A 25,200-nucleotide genomic window follows, 5' to 3' on the forward strand; every position below is an offset into this window, starting at 1 on the left:
TCTAGTGAACATCATTAATTGATCATATAATCTAGTTGTATGATTCTCTCCTCGAGTATTAGAGGTCCTAAGTTCAATTCCCTAAATGCCCCTAACCCTTCTTTCATTTCCAAAATTTGCAGTTGGAAATAATTGATCATCATAATCCAGCTTCATGTGAGCTTTAAATTAAGAGTATACTGACATAGAAATTCATGTGCGAGCGGGTGGATGAGAATCTCTTTCTCATATTATACAAAATATAACAGTTAGCTTAAACCAAGGCTCGAAGCAGATGAAAAAAAAATCAAAGAATTCTCATAACACTAATATATATATATATATATATATATATATATATATATATATATATATATATATATATATATATATGGGGCTAGGATATTATTACATAATGTAAAACTCTTAGTTTTACAGAAAATTAAAGATCGTCGGATCGCATGAGTGAAAATCCATAGCTGACATTATCAGTAATAAATGAAAATATATTCACTAGAGGAATAAAAAAAGTAATTCTCAGTTGACTATTTTGACTTATTCAATTAAATGTAAAACTAATTGTTTAAGTGGATCTAACTCATATATATATATATATATTGAGAAATCATCAGTCGAAAAAACATCCCTTACCTTGAACAAAAATCACCATAAATTAGCAAACAGTATGATACAAAAAATAATCACCAGTATAATACCACTTACAAGCGGTTACTGGTTAGTTTTGAGGAGTTGGGCGGTCCATTTAAATGAGAAGGAAAATGGAGGGAGAACGAAGGGAAAGATTTTAGCGGTTAATTTCCATGGGTTTTCGCTGACAAGGAAAAGGAGTCAAGTGGAAACGAGGAAGACTAACTACTAATACTTAAAATGGAGTCGCCTAGCACGAAACAAGCACTTCATTCGTAAAGAAATTATTCTTCTTAAAGATTTTAGTTAAACATCATAAACATAAAAAATATAAACATTAAATATCAAATATCAAATAATTGAAAATTATCTTTAAATAAATATTATTTTATATTTTACAGATTATAATAAAAAATGATAATAAAGTTTTTGTTAAAGTTTTGAGTTAAAAATGACCTAATATATTATTATTATTATTATTACAAACATTAATTTGACAATTGAAAATGTCTATTTCCGCCGTCATCCTCCCATAAATTAATTGTTAAAAATATGATAACTTTAATATCTAATATCGAAATATATCATTAATTTAAATTATTTTCTACATACAGAAATCAATCAAAAAAATTATTTTTTTTATTTTTATATATATGATTTTGTTTATGCATTTTATATTTAATTTTACTCAACCGATTAGGTAATAACATATATGAAAACAAAATATAAAAAAATTATTCGTGTTTTCAGCTTGAATTGAATCTAGGACCATGGACTGAGTCAGGATCCAACTTAAAAGGAGCAAAGTGCAATCAATCTTAGAAAATGAGGGGTAAAGTATAATTAACCATAAAAAATGAGAGGACAAATTAAAATAAATTAAAATTTATATCCCTTATTTAATATTTATCCCTTTATTTTTTAATAAAAATAAGGGATCCGTTCCTGCCTAGGACACTTGCATAAAATGCAAGACACTCAATTATTGAGCTAAGCTAATCATTTAGGTTAATTTCACCGCATTGTTTATTTAACTTATATAACAGTATCACTATAAAATAAATATTTTTTATGATTATAAGATTTTAATATAAGACACTTTAAATTAATGGTTGAAATCTTAGCAACTCAATTGTAGTATGAATATTTTTTTATTATATTGAACTTAATACTTATTTACATCATTATTAAATTAAAAGGTAAACTTATTTAATTTTTAAAATCATTTTATTTTTTTATCATTTTTTATAATATTATAATATTTATTTAAACTTAAATAGTTAATGGAGTCTTCTAATCTAATAATAATAATAAGTATAGTATAATAAAAAAGTTCATTTAATAATAATATAAGTAATTTACTTTTTATTTTTAGTATTTTTTATTTAATTTTAAAATATTTTATGTTTTAAATTTAAATATTTTATATTTTTTAAAAAATTTACATAGATCCCTAAATTTAAAAAAAAAATTGACATTCGAAATCGACCAAAAAATCATCTTATTTGTCATGCCACTGATTATCGTGAGCATCCACGTCAGCACTATTTTTTTGTTGTTGAAAATAACGTCAACACTGAAGACTATCACATCAACATCATAAAGTATCACGTGAGCATCATAACATCAATGACGAGAATTGTTGGACGAAGGACCATGATACATTTTTTCCTAAGTTTAAAGATCACATTAAATATAAAAATAATTTGAAGACAACTTGGATTTTTTGAAAAAAATTAAGAATCTCATATATCATTAGAGCATAATAATTTTAACTAAAAATAGTTTAAAAACTTCAAGTAAGAAAATGTAAAGTTAAAAAGGCTTAATTACAAAAGTGTCTCCAAACTATACATATTTTCATGTCTAGATGCTTGATATTTTTTGTCAAAATAGGTACATAACAACTTTACTATTTTAAGTGTTTGATCTATCACAAACGTTAATAATTTTTTTATCAACTACTCAAAATGTTACATGTGACATATTTATAAATAAAAAAATAAAAAAAACTTAAAATTATTATTACTTTAAAAAAGTTAAATTTATCTAAAATCTTAAAAAAGTCGCAAAATATTAAGTGTCCAAATCTCAAGAGACAAATCCTTTTGCATGGAACTGTAGATGAAGGTCGATTATGATTGACGAAGAAAATGAAGGAATATTATAGAGTTTTATGAATTTTGGTGTATTTTTTGAAAAATAAAAAATTATATTTTTTGTTTACAATTTTTTAAGTAAAAAAATAAAAAAAAATTAAGTTTTACCTTGATTGATTGATTTTTAACATACATGATAATATAAACCCTTAAAATGATATCACCGAAAATATTAAACACTTATATTGAGGGTATAACACGAGACACCTAAACGAATCCCGTAATTTTGAATTTTTTAACTTTATGCCAAAATAAAATAGAAGCTCTAAGCATTTGATGTTCCTTCTCTATCTTCAGAACGCAGAAGCTGTAGAAGCCGCCAATAACCCTAATTTTTATCCTTTATCATTTTACGGTCTAGCCCTAGACAGCCGCCCATCTCATACTCAGAAGCTCTTCAAAAACCAACGATTATTCCCCATTTCTTTAGGCGTAGCCAGTGGAACGAAAGAACAAGAGGGGAGAAGGCAAAGCTTAAAAACACTGGGTATGAAGCTTTTCAACGAAGATGTTGATCTCCAAAACGATGATATATCAAAGATTGAAATCAACAAAGAGTATGCTCGAAGATTCGAGCACAACAAGAAGCGGGAGGATCTCCAGAGGTACGAGGAACTGAAGAAGAGAGGCCATGTTGAAGAATCTGAAGAAGAATCTTCTGATGATGATGACGACGACGACAATGAGTTGTTCAGTGACCAAATTACCCTCCGAAAGAAAGATGAAGATTTCTTCAAAGCTCTACTCAGGGTAATGAATTTCTTTTCCACCACCCCCCTCTTTTAAAGAAAAGCCTAATTGGTGTTCTGTTTTAGTTGCTCTGCGATTTTTGATTGATTATGGTTTTGCTTTTATGATCATATTTTGATTTGTAGAATCTTTTTTAGGAAGAAAAAGAAGAGCAAATAACGTGCCTGATAATTATACAAAGTTTTCTTTGCATTGAACCATTTTTCTCTTATCACGTTTGTAATCTAGATAAAACAGCATGCTTTTCCGGTAGTATCTGACTTGCTTTTGAATTGATTACTTGTTAGTAATATGAGATAAGTGTTGTCTTACTACATTGGTGTGGAAATTGAAACTTTTTCAATTTATACATTTTGGAATTTCAATGTTCTAACCCAGGTGAGAAGTCGTGACCCAAAATTGAAGGAAGAAGATGTGAAGCTTTTTGAGTCTGATGATGAGGAAAGAAGCAAAGAAGATGAAGAAGAAAACAAGCAGAAAGAAAAGAAAGATAAGAAGTCAATGTATTTAAAAGATGTGGTTGCAAAGCACTTGATTGAAGAAGGGCCTGATTTTGAGGAACAGGATGCTCTTGTTAAGGCAAAGAAGACTTACGATGAAGAACAAGAAGAGATAAAGAAGGCTCTTTTGGATGCAACAGAAGAATTTGAAAATGAGGATGATGGGGGTTTCTTGAGAGTAAAGGACAAAAAGGGCAAGTATGATGAGGAAAAAGAAGACTCGAATAATGGAGAACTTTCAAAAAAGTTGGAGGAATATTTTGGGGAAGATGCAGAAATGGATGAGAATACGAAGTTCTTGAAAGAGTTTTTTAAGAACAAGATGTGGATAGATAAGGAGAGGAAAGTTGGGGATCTTGAGATTGATATTGAGGTAGTGGATGAGGTGTTGAGGGACGAAGAGGAGATTGAGAGGCAAGAGGGGTACGAGTTGGAGTATAACTTTAGGCATGAGGAGAATGTTGAGGATAGAGTTCTAGGGTACTCTAGGAAGGTAGAGGGGTCAGTGAGGAAGAAGGAGAGCAAGAGGAAGTCACAAAGGGAAAGGAAGGAGGAGAGAATGAAGGCTGCAGAAATTGAAAGGAAAGAGGAGTTGAAGCATCTGAAGAATCTGAAGAAGGAAGAAATTAAGGAGAGAATGAAGAAGGTTCTGGAGATTGCTGGCATTAAGAAAGATGATTGTCCGTTTAGTGCAAAGGATTTAGAGGAGGAATTTGATCCTGAGGAGTATGATAAGATGATGAAGGCTGTATTTGATGAGAAGTATTACGATGATGAAGATGTTGAGTTAAATAGTGATAGTGATAACATTGAGAAACCAGACTTTGATAAGGAGGATGAGTTGCTTGGACTTCCTAAAGGGTGGGATGTGCTCGAGTCTAATGATGGTTTTTTGGCTGCAAGGGAAAGGAATAAAAAAAATTACAGAGTAATGGGGGTCATGATTCAGGAGAAGAAGAAAAGGGAGAGGAGGTTGAAGACAGAAATGGCGATGATGATGATGATGATGATGATGATGATGAGTGAAGAACACAAAAGTGAAGATGAAGAAGATGATGGTGGTGATGGTGATGACGAGAGTAAAGAACACAAAAGTGAAGATGAAGAAGATGATGAGGAAAGTAAGGAAGAGGAAACCGAGGAAGGTCAGCGGAAAAGAAAGCGTAAAATGTCTTCTGTTCAGAAAGCTTTACAGGATATGTGGGAGGAATTTTATAATTTGGACTATGAGGATACAATTGGAGACTTGAAAACTAGATTTAAATATGTCAAGATCAAATCTAATAGATACGGGTTGAAACCTAGCGAAATATTGGCTTTGGACGAGAAAGAGTTGAATCAATATGTTTCTTTGAAGAAGCTTGCACCATATACGGAAAAGGAATGGAAGGTACCCAATAGTAAGAGGTACCAGCAGAAATTGAGGATTAAGGAGCTTCTTAGTGAGAAGCGAAATGGTCACAAGTTTGGTAAGAAAATGTCAAGAGATGCTTCTGAGAAATTGAACGAAGATAAGGACACAAAATTGAAGGATCCAAATGGTGATATGAAGAATTTATCTGAGCAGGGCAAGAAAAAGCATCGTCAAGCAACCAACATATCAGAGTCAAGACGGAAAGCATATGGATTGATTTCTTCTAAACCGAAAAAGAACAAACACAAGCATTGATTAACCAACAAAAGTAGTTTGGTACGTGGCGGTAAGGATTTTAATTTCTTGTCACTCGTGTTTAAGTTTATGTAATTGGGTTGTTTCTTAGACATTTTTTATTCCATTATATATAAAAAATAATAATTACTGTTTGAATTGGTACAGCTCTATGGGAAGGTAGGTTTTTTTTTCAGTTTTGAGATATAGGATGATCTGATTGGTTGCATTAATGAATGCAGAATGCAGTATACAATGAAGAGGAAATCTGTGGGCATTTGAGGAATGCAAAAACAGTCTCAAAGTGAAGGCTGGAGGTGCTTACACTTGAAGTAATTTCATTGTTAAAAACTTGTTTTTTTTCTTCCTATTTTGATAAATGGAACTGACTGTAGTGCTTCATGGAAGTGTTTTTAACCTACTTGAAATACTTGGATCTCTTGACTAAATTGAAGCAGTTTTGATGTTTAGATGGTTGAACTACATCTGTCTTTAGTAATGGATGTCGATTTATAAAGTTTGCATTTGCAGGAGTTAGCAAATTATATTGCATTCAGGAAGAGGCTGAGGTCTTTTTTTTTTCCATTAAAATTTCGGCAAGTGATGGTTTATAAAGGACTTGTGTTATGGTCTCTAAACATAAAATTGTTAGGCTGTATTTATTTTAAAAAAAACTGTAAATCCCATGTTATTTGTCGTATCATTAATATCATCCTTCAAGTCAATTAACTAGTTATGAAATTAGAACCTTATGATTACATAGCTAGCGTCTTATGTTATTGAATTTTACAGCAGTCATTTGCTATTGTTACTGATATGTATGACAATGGAGCCTTTGATTTGAACTTGTGTCTCATCTGTTACTTTTTTCAATCATCACTATTGTTGGCAGTCTGCTACTTCCCTGTTCATCTTCATCTTCACCATATATTAAATCTGTATTTATTAGATATACTAGTTACTTATGTTATAGGCTTGCCTAGTCTATATCTGAAATTCACCCCTTGTACAAAAAAAAGTAATATTTTAGGTTGGACAGTTATATCATTTAATTTTTTGGTTACAACTAAAAGTTTTATAATTCTGTATAACTTTTTTCGGTTGAACATAATAATATTTTAAGTTGAAAATCGTTTTAAAGTAGCCTTAAATAGAGTGACTTTTAGAAAATTATAAATTCTTAAAATTCACAAAATTATAGGCAGGGGCGGTATATGTCCCTGCACAAATTTCAAAGTTTTATGTTAAAACAATGGTCAAATCATATTTTGGCTCCCCAATTTTCATAAATTGTAGTTTGGTCCTTGAAAAATAAAATTTGCAATTTCATAATTAAATTTATGAGTTCAGATCAATTATTCATTTCTTGAGAAAGAAGGAAACTAGATAGTAGTGCTGACAGTTACTTAAAGTACAAGTAAATAATATAAAATCTTCTTGGGCTATTTGTTACCCAACTTATGTATCATATCACTTATTCTGTCTTGAATAATAATAAAAAAAAAACCCTTGAAAAACAATCAAATGACATATTTTGGAGAAAAATGTCATTTGCTACTAGATTAAGATATGTATGTATTTGAAATTTAATTTTTTTTCTTTTGTTTTTTTAAATAATTTTTATTTTTAATTAAAAATTATAATAAAATATTAATATTGATAAAATTATTTGTTAAATTTATAAATGTGATATTTTAAAATAAATAAAAACCTAATTATTTGCTCTTCAGATTAAAAATTTTAATTTAATTATTAATATCAATAAAAAATTTCTTTTAAATTCATTGGTGTGTCTGTAAAATCAACAATGAAACTTCGATACTATTAAAACCGAATAAAAAAAGAAGATAAAACTCAATTGATTTTCAATGAAAAACAAAGTTGATCAGCATATTTATTTGGGAATATATTTGACAAATAAAAGATTCTGTGAAAAATAGAGGAAAACAAGTATAATTATGGCGTGTAAAATAAGAAATTTAAAAAGTCAATTATAGGGTTGATAGTGGAATAAAACAATAAAAAAATCATTTAATCGTTTTTCACAAATCAACAACTAATCAGATAATATTTCAACAATCAATACTTTAATATTTAAAACGGTAATAAATGGAAATTCTAAAAACCAACAAATTATTTTCCAATAAAATATATATAAATATTAAAGTATGTATTGATGTGAGATATTTTTTTTTATTTTGCAGTATTAACATAATTTATTACATATATTCTAAAAACCATAATATCGATACGTTGAGATATCTGCCCTGTCATGGAGGGATTGAAGGGATGCCTATGCCACTCTCCTCCACAAGTACCATCAAAGTCGCACTCTATTTTAACAGCTCTCTTTTTACCAAATGCCGCAAGGATCCCAACTAACTGTAAATGTTGACAAAAAATATGTATTCAAATCCCATAAATTCCTTCCATTTCATCTTCTCCAGTTAGAGATCATCACATAGATTATTTTTCAAGAGAACAACCTAATCTGGACAGGGTAACCATGGAAATTCTGCAAACAAATTTAACACATAAACCTCTTGAAAACGATTGGAATCTCAAACCCTTTTGGATGGGGGAAAATAATGACACCATGATGCCCTATAGCCTAAATTTTTTGCCTTTTAATCACCAAAAACTCGAGACTAATTATGCACGTTTCCGTCCGGCGCGGCCAGTTTTCTTCTCTGTTGGTGCTCTGCGACCTTATAATCTACCACTTCTCGAAATAGGCTCAGGTCAAGCACACAATTCTCACTCCCATAAACAGCTGCTTGAACACTGGCCATCAGTTTTGCTATTTCCCTTCCCGAAAATCCATCGGTTTTCGCTGCAGCTTCTCTTAAAATATCGTCTGTCAGCCCTCTGATCTCAATCTGCTGCTGCTGCTTCTTGAAAAGGTTTTCAAACAAACCGGGTTTTCTTGAACCAGTCTGAGCTATGTACTTGTCCAGATAGAGCTTTAGCAGTTTGAAGCGTTCATCTTCCCCGGGCAAAGGGAATTCCAGTACTTCATCAATCCGATCCGCCACAGCCGAATCAAGGTCACCAGGACGGTTTGTAGCAAGAGCAAGGACTATGTCCTTAGACTGGTCACCTGTGCGGAAAAGAAGTGCGTTGAGTGCACTTCTTTGAGCTTCACTCATGTAGGTTTTGTTCCGTCTGCAAATGAAAGTTTGGCCAAAAATAATCAATATTCAAAGGTAACCTCAAGAGTTATCAATGAAATATAATGTTTTCATACATGGTCGTTACTTTCGTGGACAACAATTATCAAGGAATTCTATATCTAACATGTGGTTTTTACCACGTAGCATAAGACTAATTCCACTTCTGGGTAAACAGTTGTGAAAAAAGTCCGTTTCATGGTTGGGAAATGTCACTCAGACTCGAGAGCAAGTGTCGGATACAAGTATCTGACTTAACATGTGTGGTCAGTTTTTTTCTGTCTTCACATCGGACATGGTTGTCCGAGCAACATAACTAAATGGAGTCGACTTACTCGCATAAAAATGCATCTGCTTCATCAATGAACAGCAGCAAGCCTCTGTTGGACTTCTTTGCCCAGTCAAATAACTGGTGTATCTTCGTAACTGCTTGTGGTCCCAGAGGAGCAACATCTCCACCAGTCATCAATGCATAATCTAATCCCTGAACCATAACATACAATACCAGAGAATGAAAACAAATAAACAGGTCACCGGAATTCAAACATTTGCCACGAGTTGTTTTAATGTTGCATACAAACATATCAAACCCACAACCAGAACTGAAACATACATAGATGCTTATTCATTCATAATCAACATACTGACATGGTTTTCCAATCTTATGTTGTTCCAAATCTTCATTTTTCATCAAGTACTAGTGTCCAACACATTTTTGGACATGGGGTATGAGGCCATGACCCTCAAAGGACCCCCATGAAAGAACTAGAAGTTAAACATACCCATATTGCATATATACTCACTATTCAACAATCACAACCGAGTCCACGATAACATTAGACCACACTCATATGTGTACCCAAGTCTAGTATTTAGACTGAACTATCAAAAAGATGGTCAGAGAATCAAAATATGCATTTCTTTAAAATAAAACTGAACATTCCTTCATAACAAAGACATGAACTTTTGCAAAATAAATGATATATAAATGGAAACGATAAATGAAAAATGAAAGTATACGAGTTCATACAGATTTACGAGCCAGTTCTCTTGCAGCCATTGTTTTTCCTGTTCCAGGAGGGCCGTAAAACAGCATATTCCTAAACGGTGCTTGGTGGGATTTTGTATTGGCAGTTGCACCTGCTAGCTGCTGAATTCGTTTTTGAAGAGAAGGGTGCAAAATCACATCACCAAACCCATTTCCATTTTTTGATGATGTTTTATCACCATTGCGTGATAGCGAGCTCATAGCACGTGTAAAGATGCCAGACCAAGGATACTTTCCTCTGGAAGATTCTCGGATAAGTGACGGTTGTCCCAGTATTCTATCCACGTAGCCCCAAATCACCTTTGCACCTTCCCTGTATCATAAGGACGATAAATGAATAAGCAATTACACTCAAAATTGTGGCAAATAAATAAATTGATAATCAAGAGCACCAAATTCTGATAAAAGAATACAGAATGATGCATCAAGGAATGTAAGTTAGATTTCACCAAATATTCGAGAAAATACAGAGAGAGAAGTTCATAAGCTTAACATCTACAAATATCTTCCCAAAATGTTTCATCCATTAGGAAGAATTTTGGGAAAAAGAAATAGTTATATCAACACCCAATTATATAAAATAAATTATCATTACCGGTCCTAAAATACAATAAATGATTCTTGGTTCAAAATTTGTGAGGCTATACCAGCACAGATATGTTGGAAGATACTGAATACACCAAAAGATATGTTAGAAGAAATGTTTCCAGTTTATGCAAGAGGGACGCATGTGCACCCACACAGAAAAATGCAGTCGGAGTGTAATTGGAGCTGCCAGGTTTCGAGTATTAACTGTTAAGTCCTTTTAGTTTTCTTTTTCAGTTCAAAGCTATAATTTCCTTTAAAAATTCCAAGATGGTGTTCTCCAACAAAAAAAATTCGGAAACACCTGGAAGATAATTTGTGTGAGATTTCTTCAAAAATACAGACTAACAGATCACTCAATAGAGAATCCACAAAATCTATGAAGCTGGTATCGGCACATCTGCGTAACAATTTTTAGGGTTTACTTAACAGTTAAAAGCCAATAGAAGGGGTAAAGGAACATCAGCGATCATTGCAAATTACTCTCATTATAAGTAACAACAATGTTATGCGAAAACAAAGATAGCTTTAGGGTATTAGGCAAAGAAATATGAAGCCCCTTAAATCAAAAACAATAATTATTTTAGAAAAATAATTAAATCTATAAAGGGACAAGAACATTGTGGCACAGAACTAGTTTAATGAACTTGAAGAACTCACCAATACATCAAACATATACAAGTATGCATGGTGGCAAATCTTGAAGCAATGTCCATTATTTACCTGGTAGTATAAATGCCTGCTGCCAGAGCAGTCAACCCTCCAACAGCCACAACCAGCTTGTTTTGATCTGTCAAAATGGCTCGCAAACCACCTATATAGAAAGATATTGTCCACATTAATCCACACCTTAAGCAGTAAAAGGTAAACCAATGTGACACAGAAAAATGTCAAAGTCGCATCATTCAGCAACAATTATATGCCAGTCCAGAGAAGGTACATCACTAAGTAAAGAAATAATGCATTTACTGCAGTAAGAAAACGTAGAAGTAGCAAGACTAAAAGGTGAGAACAGATACGCCTCCCTTTTCCTCCACAACAAATGTACAATCTTTTTAAAATTACATCTGAAGAAAATATTAATGAGAATGTCATTTCAGAATCTAGCTGTTTAAAAGCTTCCTACCATGATGGAATGCATGATATGGAATCAATACCTCCAATATGATCAAAAGTAGTATTTATTGCAGCAACCCACTTCTCTCTTTCTGCATTTGCACGATCTACAAGCATGCGCCTATTAACTTCTTCAGCAAGCTTTGCTTCATGGGCTCTACCTTCTGCTTCTGCCATAGCTCTCACTCTGATTGTTTCACGTTCGATCTCAGCTTTCTCCTTCTCTGTTTGCCGACGTTGTGCTTGAATCTGTTCTTCTGTAGCTCTTCGAGCTTGCTCCTGTCTAATTGCTGATTCCTCTTGCAGTTTTACAAGCTCCTGATTCCTGGCTCTTTGGTATTCATTTTCTGCCTACAATAACATAAACCATTATTTCCTTTTTCATATATTTCATGGTAAGTACTTTGTGAATGCAAAAGAATTGAGAGGTACATGCCTGCATCCTCTTCCTTGCCAATTCATCCTCGTAACGAGCCATCTGTGACTTTGTTTGGGCTTGATGCTGGGTTAGCTTCTTCTGTTCATCATATATTACCCTTTGTCTCTCCTGCCAGCAACCAGCCGGGGTAATAGAAAACAATACGGTAAGAAAAATGACATACCATATTGGAATTTAAGATGCAGAACAATATTTGGAAGCAGTTTAGAAAGAAAATGATAAATCACACAAAATATAGAACATTCTGGTTCCAGAACCGGGTGAACCAGCTCTTCAAATGATTCACCTCCCAAAGGCCATTTAGGTGGTGTTTTTTTTATAAGAATTGGAGGACTCGTTAAAACCCCCCTTCATAATTGTCAGATAGCCGTGTAGGCAAACTAACAAAAAGCGGAAGGGGAGGAGCACCCCGAAGATTAAAACCAGGTTGAAACCACAACAAAATAAGACCCAAAACAGAACAAATCATACAACCTAATTACACTAACAAAAAGAGTACATCTGACTATATTGCATAAATAGGGGAGGAACACCCCCAATATTACAACCAGGTTGAAATCACAACAAAATAAGACCCAAAACATACAACCTAATTACCTTAACATTAACAGATCCCTTCTTTTGCTAATTCATCCGCTTTATAATTAGCACTCCTAGGAATGAAACGAATAGGGACCTCATGACTCTTAACAACAGACTCAATGGTGGTGATTGGTTCCTTGCCATCGCCACATTCCAATGGAATGTGCTTGGTAGGTATACAAATGTTGGGAAGATGACATTGCAACATTTGGTTTACACAGGAAAGTACTAATTAAAATGCACGGCCAGTAACGTTACAGTGTTTAGTAAAATAAGAACTTTGCAAATGTGGTGGTGATTCCCAAAATTATCTTTATGCATAAAAGGGTTGTTAATGGAAATCAGATTTGTAATGAAAATGCTAATTTACAAACTCCATTGTGTTAAATATTACTTTCACTCCAAAAACAAATTGGTAAATAACTATGGAAAAAAATTTCCGACAAATTTCAGAAGCATATGTTCCTGCCAAGACTCGTTCACCAAAAAAAAAACAAGGAATTTCACATGAAAAAGCTGAAGCAGAAAATCAAGTGCTAGCCTTGCAATTTTAATTCAGTCACACAACTAACTTCGCAATGTAATACAAAAGACTCCACAGCCTGATGTGACAATCCACTCAGGAGAGTATGCATTAAGAAGTAGCCGTACAATATGGCAATCTAAAAATTTGACTAACTAGAGGAATAGCATATGCAATATGGGATAGGAGAATCAAAATAGAAAGAATTTTCTGATTACTACTTAAAATGAGATTCTTATGCTTAAAATATTCAAGAGACGCAACAAAATTAAGAATGACATACCAAGATAAATGCAAAAGAATGGAGGATCAACACTTGCAATTTCAAAAATAATCTTTAAACCACAAACTATTAATTGATTAACTGAAAAGGTAGGAGAATTTCAGAAGAAATCTTACTGTTTCAGCTTGGGCTTGCATTGCCTTAAATTCTGCAGTTCTTTCAGCCAACTCTGCCTGCCTTGTCTCCTCCTGCTTCTTCATAAGTTCAAAAGCCTACAACAACCAGCCATGACCTTCAGAATTTTACCACTTTAGCAAAATGAATAAACCAAAATTACAGGAAATGCAAAAATGAAATCCTCATTAAAAAAAGGAATAACACTTCCAAAAACCTGACATAAAATCACGAAACCCTTAAAAACTATGAAATCAAAGAAACCCACTTTACAGAAGGCCTTGAAACCCAAATCAAACCTATAAAACAACAAAAATTCTCTCTCTCTCTCTCTTTGTTGAAAAAAGGGCATTTTAGAAGCAAAGCCGAAACCTTTTTGGCGTTAGCAGAGGTGCTGATTTCCCTCAAAGCCTCGGCTCCTCTCTCCAAAGCCTCGGGATCAAATCCAGCCGAGGACGTCCTTGGGTTATCATTCCTAGCCTTAACACTTCCGGAAGCCTCTTTATCAGCCGGAACTGCCGGTGAAGCAGACGGCTGAGACTGCAGTTTCCCTGAAGACGGCTGAGGAGAACCTGAAGAAGAAGAAGAAGGGGAAGAAAATAAAGGGATATTGAAGGGTCCATCAGCAAAAGCAACATTTTGATTGGTTTGGAATAAAAGTGAAGAAGAAGAAGAAGCAGAGGCTGCAGCTAAAGCTGAAATCAGTCCCATTGCATAAGTTTTTGCCATTCTGTTTTGAACTCAAAAAGAAATGTCGGATCGGGGTTGGGGTTCTAAGTCTTTTTTTCAAAAGCTACTGGCTTTAGAAGCAACAAGTTTGAGTTTCCATGGTGAAAAGAAGAGGGGAGAATGGAGGAAATAAAAAGAAAGACGCAAATGAAAGAATGGAACCTTCAGGGTTTTGGTAGGGTTTGTGTTTCTAGGGTGAAACGGCGATTTTTGGAGGCTGCGTTTTAAGTGAACCGGGTCCCTTTAGAACCGAGCTAACGAACCGAATTGGTACAATACTATATAGAACGGGAAAAAATAATCAAACACACTTAATACAAAATAATAGAACTAATATTTAATATTAACAATTCAATGATTAAAATAAAAAAACAACATATTGGTGAGTACTTATAGTGCTGAGCAAAATGACTCGCTTCGAAAAATTGATCTTTTTAACTCGAAAAAAAATCGACTCAAATAAACTTTAAGTCGTAATTTCATAAACACAAATCGACTCGAAAAAAGTTCAAATTCAAGTTGAGATATAAAATAGAACTTTGATAACTCGAAATTAGACCTGCAAACGAACCGAACATTTAACGAACCGTTCGTGAACCGTTTAATGGGAAGTTTATTTATGTATAGATATTGTTTGAGTTATTTAAAATAATATTACGGTCTCGAGTAGATAAAGATATTATATTTTATATTTTCATACTATTTGATTATTTCATGTTTGAGTCCTTACAAAGTCATTTATTACCATTATATGCTAAACAAATTTAGTGGTCCAACTTAATGGTTAGGGTGCTTAGTTTGTTGACTTGTGTCTTAGGTTCAAACCCTACTAGCAACATCTATTGATTTAATTTATTTTCTCTTCATTTAATTGGTGACATGTGGCACCATTTGATTAGATGAATATTAAAAAATCTAATCACACAGTGACACATGTCACTATCGGATTGATGATTAAATTTATTAAATTAAATAAAAATTAGGACCAAATTAATAGAATGTGTAAGTAATGAGAACTAAATGTGTAATTATATAGATTTTATTAACGGCCACATCATCTCATCTTTTAATTTTTAACGACAGGTAGCTTGATTGATAAGATTTAAATAGTTAAGTGACTCGATTGACAAAATTGAAAAATCGATGGTTAAAGTAAAAGAGATAAATAGTTAGGTGGTCAATGGTATAGTTTACGCTAAAATTAATGTTTTATAAATATTGTATTTTAATTAAATTATATTTAGATTTTTTAACTAATTTATAATAATACATCTAGTACTTTATAATTTAACGTTTTATAAATTAATTTAATAGATTCATTCGTGCTCGTCGAGTACGACAATATCATCAAATAAATTATTACTTATTAATGATATTTTTCGTGAGATTACAATTCAAAAAAAAAACCCCCTTTGATAGTAGGCTTTTCCCAGAACCAATCGCCCATAAAATTTCAAGTGGGTTCGAACTTTTTCAAATAAAAATAATGATAATTGAAACCACGAAAATAAATGTCGAGTAATTTCAATGATGATTCTTAAGACCAAAGATGGGAAGATCCTCTAAGTTGTTTAACGTTGTCAACTACAGAATCATCATCAGCGAAGGCATTAGTGGAACCGGCGATATCTGAGAAACCATCGGAGAGTTGCGGAGTGTGTCGTTAGAATAAGTAGGTAAAGATAAGTTGTTTCCCAACAATTTTGTAATCAAAATCGCATCAAACCGAGAAAATCAAAGGTCCAGTGGTGCATGTATTCGGACTGATTATTTGAAACACCGAGGATGAACTCAGACAATGATCTGGGAAGAACAAGATCAATTATGTTATTTATGTTAATTATGTTAGTTGCCATCATCGACTTTGACGTTTATTTGGGTAATAATTCAACTGTTGAAATTTTCTCGGGAAAATGGTTTAAATCCAAAAGAAAATTTCTTTATACTAGACATTAGTTGAATTCAGTTTCATTCACCAATCAAAGCTACAAAAAGAAAGCATTTATGCATATAAAAATGGCCCATCCATAACAAAAGAATTTGAGGTACTATTCAGTAATCCATATAGAACATCATAATCTGCTTGTATGGAGAAAAGAAAGAAAAATAAATGTCATTGAACTGTTTCACCTGTAGTCTAAAGAATGTCGGATCAAGGGAACTGGAACGAACCTCCGATTTGGTTAGTACCGGCCGGGGGGTTGATTGCGACCCAGAGGAGGGATATGGTGATGGCTATTAGACCCGACCATACGAAAACAATGGTAGGCGTCCGCCCTCTTCTTCCCATAAGCCCTTTAGCAAACGGATAGAGATGAGTCAAAACCCAGAAACTGAAGAAAATGCCACCGAGTAGACGACTCCACTGCGGTATGACACTATATATTGTTCGGCTAAACCCTACTGCTATTGCTATTAAGTTGACCATCATGATCGTGATCGGTGGTATCATCAGGGATGTCCATTTGACGATGTAGAGATCAGCAAACTCGTCATCCACATCGTCTCCAGCGGATTTTGATGTCAAAGTGAAAGAAATCTCGATCCCGGCAATCACTTTCAATAGCCCCTGAAGCACGGCAGCAAGATGTGCACTTGTTCCCCCAATCAACCAAAACTGCTCATTCCTCCACCATTCTTCTAACTCGATCCCGGACCACTTAATTTCGAGCACAGCAAGCAAACAAAGAGTCACCGTAATGATGAGGAGGTATGCCAGGAAAGTGACATTGAGAGTCTGCACGATAAACTGGCCCGAGAAGAGGGAAAGAGCAGGGAGGAAGCAGTAGACGATCAGAAAAATTGAGGTGAAAGGGTAGATTCCGACATTTAGATATGCAATCCTCTGCAATAACTTCATTCGTGGACTGGCAAGGAAGGCATTGTTACGAGAAAAGAAGATCTCAACAGAACCAGTAGCCCAACGTAGGACTTGGTGAAGTCTGTCAGTGAGATTGATCGGAGCAGTTCCACGGAAAGCATCACGCTTGGTCACACAATAAACTGATTTCCATCCTCTATTGTGCATTCTATATCCTGTGACCACATCTTCAGTAACAGAACCATAAATCCACCCAACACGATTTCCCCACTCGGTTTTGTCCTCGTACCAGCATGAAATGACACTGATTGCCTCTGCAACAGTTGAGGCATCTAGAAGTTCACGAGGAATGGTTAGAGCACCAGGTGGACGCCCATTCTTCACAGCAGGATGATCTGCAAGGGGACGACCTTGAAATTCTGCAACTGGAATTGAATCAATGAGAAATGTCGAATTCCCAAACCGCTTCGGAAGCAAGGAGAAATTCATCTCCTCATCATCAGAATCACCCATTCTCAGCGCACGATTTTCCTCAGGAGTGTGTGCCATTGAGGAATGCTTCTTGCTACGACCAAAGCAGCAACTACAGCAACCAGTACGGTGTTCTTTTGATCGAGGTGGATCGAAGCCATAAAGGGCAATCCTTCGAAAGAGGCATCCAGTTCCAACATAGACAGGGCCCATAAGCCCATCAAGAGCTCTCATGTTCACGTCAAAGAAAACAGTATTGTGATTGGCATATCGATCTGAAGGGTCAATACCCTCGAACCTCTGAGGGAACTGGACATAACAAAGGCGGTCACCTCCTCGATCCATCATAAAGCACATGCCTTCCCTCATTGCCTGAGAGTTGTAGATATAGTGGTCACAGTCAAGGTTCAGGATAAACGGGCCATTTGACATGATTGCAGATGCCCGAACAAGGGCATTCATGGCACCTGCCTTCTTGTTGTGATCATAGCCCGGACGCTTCTCACGAGAAACATAAACAAGCAACGGGAGACGCATGTCAACATCAGTGAGATCAATGAGCCCATCATCAGCAGTTCCATGCAATGGTTCATCACTTGGAGGTTTCAACATCACCTGCAGAATCAAGATTAACATCACATTATCAGTTTTTCTTGACTTTACTTTTCGATTAATGGGAAACCCGTAAAACACAATATTACCAATCCAAAGCACAAAGGAAAAAGTGTGAAATCTTCTGATAGAATACATACCTGTATAATACCAGCATGGTCACCCCGAGAGTGTTCGGTTGATGGATTCAACCAAGTCCCAGGCCAATGAGTTCCATCAGCCATCCAAGTCGCTTTCGGAATTTTCACACTCTCTACCGGTTCGTCCCCTCTATTCTGTCTCTGAAGCTTCATTGCCTTGATTTCCTCCCTTGCGTGAAAGGCATCAGATCTACGGCGGATGGAATCCGGCAAACCATTGATACGAACCTTGAATTCATCATATTCACGTTTGACTCTCCGACGGTCCTTGACAAAATCCTGTTTGACTTTATTCTTGTAAGGATCCCTCTTCAGATTGAAATAAGATTCTGGATTCCTTGGTTCAATATCATGTTTACGACAAAATGGAACCCAAACATTAGCAAAGCTTGCTGCTTCAGCCATGGCCTCAAATGTTAAAAGTGCTCCTCCATCATCTGAAACATAACAGGCAAGTTTTTCTACAGGGTAGTCTGCAGTTAGAATTGACAAGATAGTGTTTGCAGTAACAAGAGGCGGTTCTTTCTCGGGATCTGCAGTAGAGACAAAGACATCGATTCCTGGAAGGTCAGACTTTCCAGTAGGGTTGCTGGGACTTGGTGTTTCAAATTTGTCCTTCAGCACATTAAGATCCGTAGCACGATTGATCGGGCAGAGCTTGGGCAATTGGTCGAGAAGCCATGAAAAAGCAAACCAAATTTCACAAACCACGGACATTCCCCAAAGCCATATCGCATCATTGTTTGGATTGGTGATCCTCCACTCCAAAAACAAGGCAAGAACAACAACTCGTATAAAAATCAAAAGCCTGCAATCATACATGGCAGTGAAAGCAAGGTTAAGGTAATGACGGAACACCAACAACAAAGACATGAATGCATGCAGTTCACATGAAAAGCTCTTAAGTAGAAACGGAAATGATCCATTTCTTGTCAAACAATGCTAAGATGAACTATTGCAACCACTAATACGCAGGTTAAAAGTTTCAATGAACAGGCTGGTAATAGTGCCTAAAAAGTTGCATATGAATACTTAACAAATAGATGCTTTAATTAAAAGTCTGAAGCATATATATAACTGATTTTTTTAGTGCAATCAGGTAAGCTTCAGTGCATATGCATTTCATAGGGAAGTTCTCGTTAATGTCCTAGCTAGGACACAAATGCGGCAAAATGGAAGTTCAATTTTCAGAGATGCAACATAGTATCGAAATATATCATATGGAATGATTCAGAAATGGAGATTATACCGATATGGGCTGAGAATAGCTGCTGGTATTTTTAATTTCCGAGTAAGTGGCCTCCATGGTTTGCTCATTAACTCTGTTGGCTCAACAACGTCCTCATCGTCACCGTTTCCCAGATTACCATCCTTTGGCCATATAGCATTGCCATAACCGTAAGTCCCTCTAGTCTCAAACAGCCACCGATTGTGATCAAAATCTCCGGTTTGACTCCTCACTAGTGCCGACTTTGTTGACTTCATTAAAGACAATCTCCTCTCCATTTTCGACATTGTACCAGGAGGAAGTGGAAGTGGCCTGGAATTATTATCCACAGCTTTTTCATCTAGATCCGTGTTCTTATACGGCTCCTTACATCCAGGACATATTCCACCCCCAGTTTTCACTGCATCAATGTAACAATCCCGACAAATTTTGAAATCACACTCACATGGGAGAATATCTAGACCGCGTTCATCGCTCATCACCTTTGCATCGCACCCAGGAACTGCACATGAGGATCCTTTTGCACCAGCCATCTGGGGATGATTTGCTTCGGATTCTGTCACCTTGTCCATAAGATGAGCTCGAGTTACACTATTGAACCCACCAGTAAAAAGTGAATTCGACACGTATTGCTCTTCAACCTTCTGAGAAATCGAAGGGTCCATCGGTTGGTTGTCGGGGGTAGGCGGTATATGCACTGTATAGTTCATGAAATCGCTACCCCCAAGCTCACTTTCGAGATCATCCCTTGAATAGCTCACATATCGACCCGAGGAAGTTCTCCTCGCGAAAGTCACAGTTGGAGGCACGGGAGGCTTATGTGACTCAGATGCATCCGAGGAAATCGATAAAGATGATTGATTCCCTTTAAAAGACTTTGATGCCATCTTTTAGCACCAGAGAATTATCCAAAGATCCTGAATTTCCATAATACAACATAGTATAAGTAGAAGCACTAATACATAATCAAGCATTGTATAAGAATTTTTTTTACTAAATTGAAAATATCAAGCGAAAACCAAACTAAAAACACACTCATGATTTGGAAATTTAACAATTCATGGTAAAGATTCATGCATCATATGTAACTTTTTAAGTTCAAATTCTGGAAACAACTAAAATGTTGTTTTTACCAAGCACGGCAATCCAAAATGTTTTCCTCGGTTTCCCACAGTTTCTTGGCAATCAATCAAAAAATAAATAGAATATCATTGTTATCTTCTACCACACTGAAGAGGTCTCACATAACACAAAATCTACACAGATAAATCAAAGAAACCGGAAGTAAAGAAAGACAAATAAGCATACCTGAAAACCAAAACTACAAAAACCCAAGTAACAAAACTCTAAATAGCCAAAAAGCTAACACAAGAAACCCAGATAAAAAAAATATCCTTCATTCAAAAGTCCATATTTTCCTTCTCTTTCCCCCTCATTTTTCCATCAACCAAACAAAAATTCAAGAAAACAAAAAACCCAATATTCCTTCAAGGAAGAAAAGATCAAAGCGTGTCTAAAACAAAGCAAAAAAAAACAGATCTTGTACAAAGCATTAGCAACCATGATAAAAAAGCTCACCCTTTTTCTCCCTGTCAACTTATGAAAACACTTGAAACGTCTTTAAAAAAAGGATGAATTTAGATCCTTTTTTTGTCCAATCTTGACATTGGTTATTTGAGAACCTCTCAAAACCCTGAACAATTCAAACCCTTTTTTATTCTACGATTCTCAGTTGATCTCCAACTGTTGCCTGTCTGCTTAAAAACTTGTAAAACGAGACCAAGTCGTGAGAAGCAAAACTACAAGCACTAAGATATCACGACGACTGGTCGACTATATATGGTTATTTTATGGCATTAATCTAAAAATAAATAAAGGAAGGGCATGTTTTTTGCATATAGCTAAGGATGAGTTGGGATTTTGTGTAATAAAAGGAGAAATTTCGTAGTAATGGGGTGTTTTTTTATTGGGAAGTGGTGAAGTGAAGGAGAGGAGAACGTGTGAATTGATCATCATGAATATGAATGAGTTGGTCTTTGCCGGCCTTACATCATTTTTATTTATATTTATTTATTTTTTATTAATTAAAATAATAATATTTATGTTTTGTATTTGTCACTTTCATCTGTATTTAATGTTTTCACTAAAAAAAATCATCATTTAATGAGATTTGATAAAAGGAAATTTTTTAAATTTTATATGTAATCAAATTTATTTAGCAACTTAGATAATAAAAAGAGATGTTGATATTTTTAAAGGTAATGGGTTTGAGTAGTAGTTTCTGTAAGATATATCGACGGATATAAACGAGTTATAGGATAGACATGTATTCACTCTAAAATTTGAATTTTTCTATGATTATTGTTCATTTTATTGATGGTGTCCATCCTGAAACTTAATTTGTATCCACTTCAATATAATTTTTTTATTAGTATATGTATCGATCCTAAAAAATATTTATGAATCTGTCATTGATAAAACGTATATACTCTATCAATAAATTAAAAATATTTTAAACAAATATTCCTTTATACACCTCATACTAATAAAAAAATTATATGTATCATAATTTTTTGTGTATTTTGTATAATATGAGTATCATATGCAAAATAATAAAATATTATATATTAATGTATTGTTGTTTATTAATTTATTCTTAATTTATTGGTTTATAATATTTTGAATATTGTTATATCATAAAATTAATATAAATTAATAAAGTATATATTTTATTAGTTATTTATTTATTTGAGTTTTGGGCAAGTCTTGTTTAGGTGCTGGATTTGGACAAGAGATGAGAAAGAGTGGGTTGCTCTTCCATGGTCAAAAGGGACAAACCGAGTAAACCAACGCATAAAACATTAAATTTAGGAGGGGTATTATGGGACTTTACGCAAAATTAAGACAAAATGGATATTTATGATGGCAATTTGTGAAATGGAAAGGTCGTTTCTAAAATGTTTTTCATAATTGTTTTTGGTGGATTTTATTTTTAAGATGTTACTGTTTCTTTAAAGATAAAGAATTGTTGGAAATAATTATCAATAATTTTTAAAGCGTGCGATTAAAAGTTCTAATTGACACCTCTTTATCCCTTAAGTTACGAGTTTAATATAATTAAGAATAAAATTTCTCTTTCCTTCTTCTTAAGTAAGAATTGTTTAAAAAATAAAAAAACGAACTATATCCATATAATTTTTTTAAGTTACATCTGATTAATAATCCGACCCATTTTTTCTTCTTTTTAAATAGTCTAAAGTGATTAAAAATAGTATTTATTCAATATATTTTTTAGTCATTGAGAACACACATACATTTATAAACACGATTGTTTGAACCTAGAACTTTGGACAACTTCCGCTGTGTAAAATAGGTTTCATTGACAATTATAAATCAACTTTTTCTTGATTAATGTACAACATAAGTACGTTTTTTACAAGTGTTAATAACTTTGTGTCTTTGAAGATTTCTTCATCACAAAGTTCTACAAGTCTAACATGAGGAAGATTTTCACACTTTGAATGTAATTAAAGGGTGCTTAGGATAAATCTCTATCATCATCACACCAACAGTAAACCATCATGTCCTTCACATCATCACCATACGTACTAGGGAAATTTTCAATCTTCATTTTTCATCATATTTATTATCTTTTTACATATTCTTTATCTAGTCATCATTATATTTCTAACATACATATTCTTTATCAATTAAGTGACAAAACTTCACGAAAAAAAATCTTAATTTTGGTTAAGTCTTTTGTCTTTATGCCAAAGACTTCTTGATTGAATCTATAACCCTGGACTTGAATTCTTTAATGGAAAGCAACATTAAATAATTTGTTGCCATCTCCTACTTATTATTAATATCAGATTTGAGACGATTCTTGGAAAAAACGAGACATTCTTGCACATTTAAACAAGGTATACATCTAATAGAGCCAGTTCGTAAAATTTGAGTGAATTTAGGGTTTATTTATTTTTCTTGTTTATTTTTCATTCCTTCTTTTTAACTTATTGTTGTCCGTCAAAAAGGGAAAAAATAAAAATAAACAAATATAAATAAAAATACAAAAATACAAACGAAGGATTTTGGGGTTTCTCCCAGTTTTTCCTATCTTTCATTATCTCTTATTGCTTAAGTTCGTTTGTTTTACCTTTAATTGTTCCTTTAAATCATCTAACACTTACTTGTCCTTGTGTTAGTAATATTAAAAGAGTTTTCATACTTGTTTCTCCTTATATTCTCGTTTAATTAGTGTCTAACCTTTCTTTGGACTCCTAGGACAACTAAGATTTTTCCTTTGTTTGGATTGAACTCCGACAAGTATTGTGGAATTCCTTGGCAAGAGAGTTTTAAAGAGTACAAGATTGACTTTCTTGCCTAGTGGTGTATTACTTCCTTGGAATGATCAATGTGATTTCTTATTTTCTTTTGATTTTACTTGCCTAAATTGTTACATTTGAGTGTTTTGATTTTCATAATGACAAAAGACACAAAAAGAGATCGAGATTGAACCCATAGAAGGGGAAAGCATCGCACGTACCTTGAAAAATTATTGGCTAAAATCGAAAATATAACCAAAATAGCACATCAAATAAACAACAATAACCCACCAACGAAGCTAAACGATGTCGTTGAAAGGGCAGAACCACAAAGACGAGTGGTTGAATTTAGAAGGCAATCAACGCCCACCCTCAATGCAACCAAGACGAGATCTATGCTTTGACAATCCTCGAATGTTGAACCAGACAAGGAAATCTAAACCACCTCCACTTATGTACAAATTGAAAATTTTCAGGAAGAAGTATGAAGTATGATCAACCATTGTAAAGAGATTGAGAATAAAGAAATCGAGACTGAGAAAAGTCAAATCAATGGTCCAACTTTGATGAGTGAAAACATATATGAGGTAAAGTTCGAGAGAGATGACAAAGAAAAAGATACTCTCCCCATTAATAGAATGCACAGCAACAATCAACTTTCCTCCTCTCTTCTCATTTCTCTACACTTTTCTTTTTATCTTCTCACTTTGTTTTCTACTTGAACAATTTTTTGAGTTATTTTCTTTATTTAGGTGTATAAATTTCAAAGTGTTATGTTAATTTTAGAGATGATGTTCATTTCTATTACACCAGTCATGATGAAATTATTTTTAAAATAATAATTATCTATTATTTATTTATTTTATTATTTTTATTATATATATATATATATATATATATATTAATGCTAACATATTTATTTGCAGTAGTAATTATCCTACAATATATTCATGTTGTATTTTGAAGGAAAAAAAGTTAGATTTCAACTATTTTTGTTGATTTTATATTTTTTTCTAATATTTATTTGACATATATATGCTAGACTAAATATTTAATATTTGACTTCTTGTATTTTTTGTTTCTCATTTACTTTCGTATATCACATATTTACTTTTTTGTTTTTAATAATTTTGCATTTATCTTCTTCTGTCTTTATGGGATGTTTTTGGTATGTTTTGCCAGATTTTTAGGATTAGATTGATGTTTATTTTATATTGATCTTCCTTGTTTGGACCATCATATTGGACTTCAATACACGGTTTACGTTCGTAGTAGTTTTCTCATAACATTCAATATTGATATGCGATTGTAGGTGGTCTTTCAGTAGCTG

General features: G+C 33.8%; 3 protein-coding genes across 4 annotated transcripts; 1 reads left to right on the top strand and 2 right to left on the bottom strand.

The window, feature by feature from the left end:
* Window positions 1-3,047: 3,047 nt before the first annotated feature.
* LOC120116120 (protein kri1-like) lies at window positions 3,048-6,156 on the top strand. Of its 2 annotated transcripts, none has more exons than XM_039136670.1 (3): window positions 3,048-3,536; window positions 3,915-5,736; window positions 5,927-6,156. In XM_039136670.1, exons 1-2 carry the CDS (start codon window positions 3,063-3,065, stop codon window positions 5,703-5,705), a joined length of 2,265 nt encoding a protein of 754 aa, XP_038992601.1. In that variant the 5' UTR covers window positions 3,048-3,062; the 3' UTR covers window positions 5,706-5,736; window positions 5,927-6,156. The 2 variants fall into 2 exon arrangements, with proteins under 2 accessions (XP_038992601.1, XP_038992600.1); XM_039136669.1 differs by having other exon boundaries at window positions 3,915-5,726.
* Window positions 6,157-8,219: 2,063 nt separating this feature from the next.
* Window positions 8,220-14,444, bottom strand: LOC120116121 (ATPase family AAA domain-containing protein 3-like). Its single transcript, XM_039136671.1, has 8 exons — window positions 13,917-14,444; window positions 13,547-13,642; window positions 12,040-12,150; window positions 11,645-11,954; window positions 11,211-11,301; window positions 9,885-10,215; window positions 9,190-9,338; window positions 8,220-8,849 (listed from the first exon to the last, which is right to left on the bottom strand). The coding sequence occupies exons 1-8, from the start codon at window positions 14,271-14,273 to the stop codon at window positions 8,333-8,335; spliced, it is 1,962 nt and encodes a 653-aa protein (XP_038992602.1). The 5' UTR covers window positions 14,274-14,444; the 3' UTR covers window positions 8,220-8,332.
* Window positions 14,445-16,259: 1,815 nt separating this feature from the next.
* LOC120116123 (cellulose synthase-like protein D3) lies at window positions 16,260-21,357 on the bottom strand. The gene is made up of 4 exons (XM_039136672.1): window positions 21,124-21,357; window positions 19,567-20,462; window positions 18,318-19,125; window positions 16,260-18,180 (listed from the first exon to the last, which is right to left on the bottom strand). Exons 2-4 carry the CDS (start codon window positions 20,430-20,432, stop codon window positions 16,426-16,428), a joined length of 3,429 nt encoding a protein of 1,142 aa, XP_038992603.1. The 5' UTR covers window positions 20,433-20,462; window positions 21,124-21,357; the 3' UTR covers window positions 16,260-16,425.
* Window positions 21,358-25,200: the final 3,843 nt, after the last annotated feature.

The sequence above is a fragment of the Hibiscus syriacus genome, unplaced genomic scaffold, assembly GCF_006381635.1.
Source record: "Hibiscus syriacus cultivar Baekdansim isolate YM2019G1 unplaced genomic scaffold, ASM638163v2 tig00110283_pilon, whole genome shotgun sequence".
NCBI lineage: Eukaryota > Viridiplantae > Streptophyta > Magnoliopsida > Malvales > Malvaceae > Hibiscus > Hibiscus syriacus.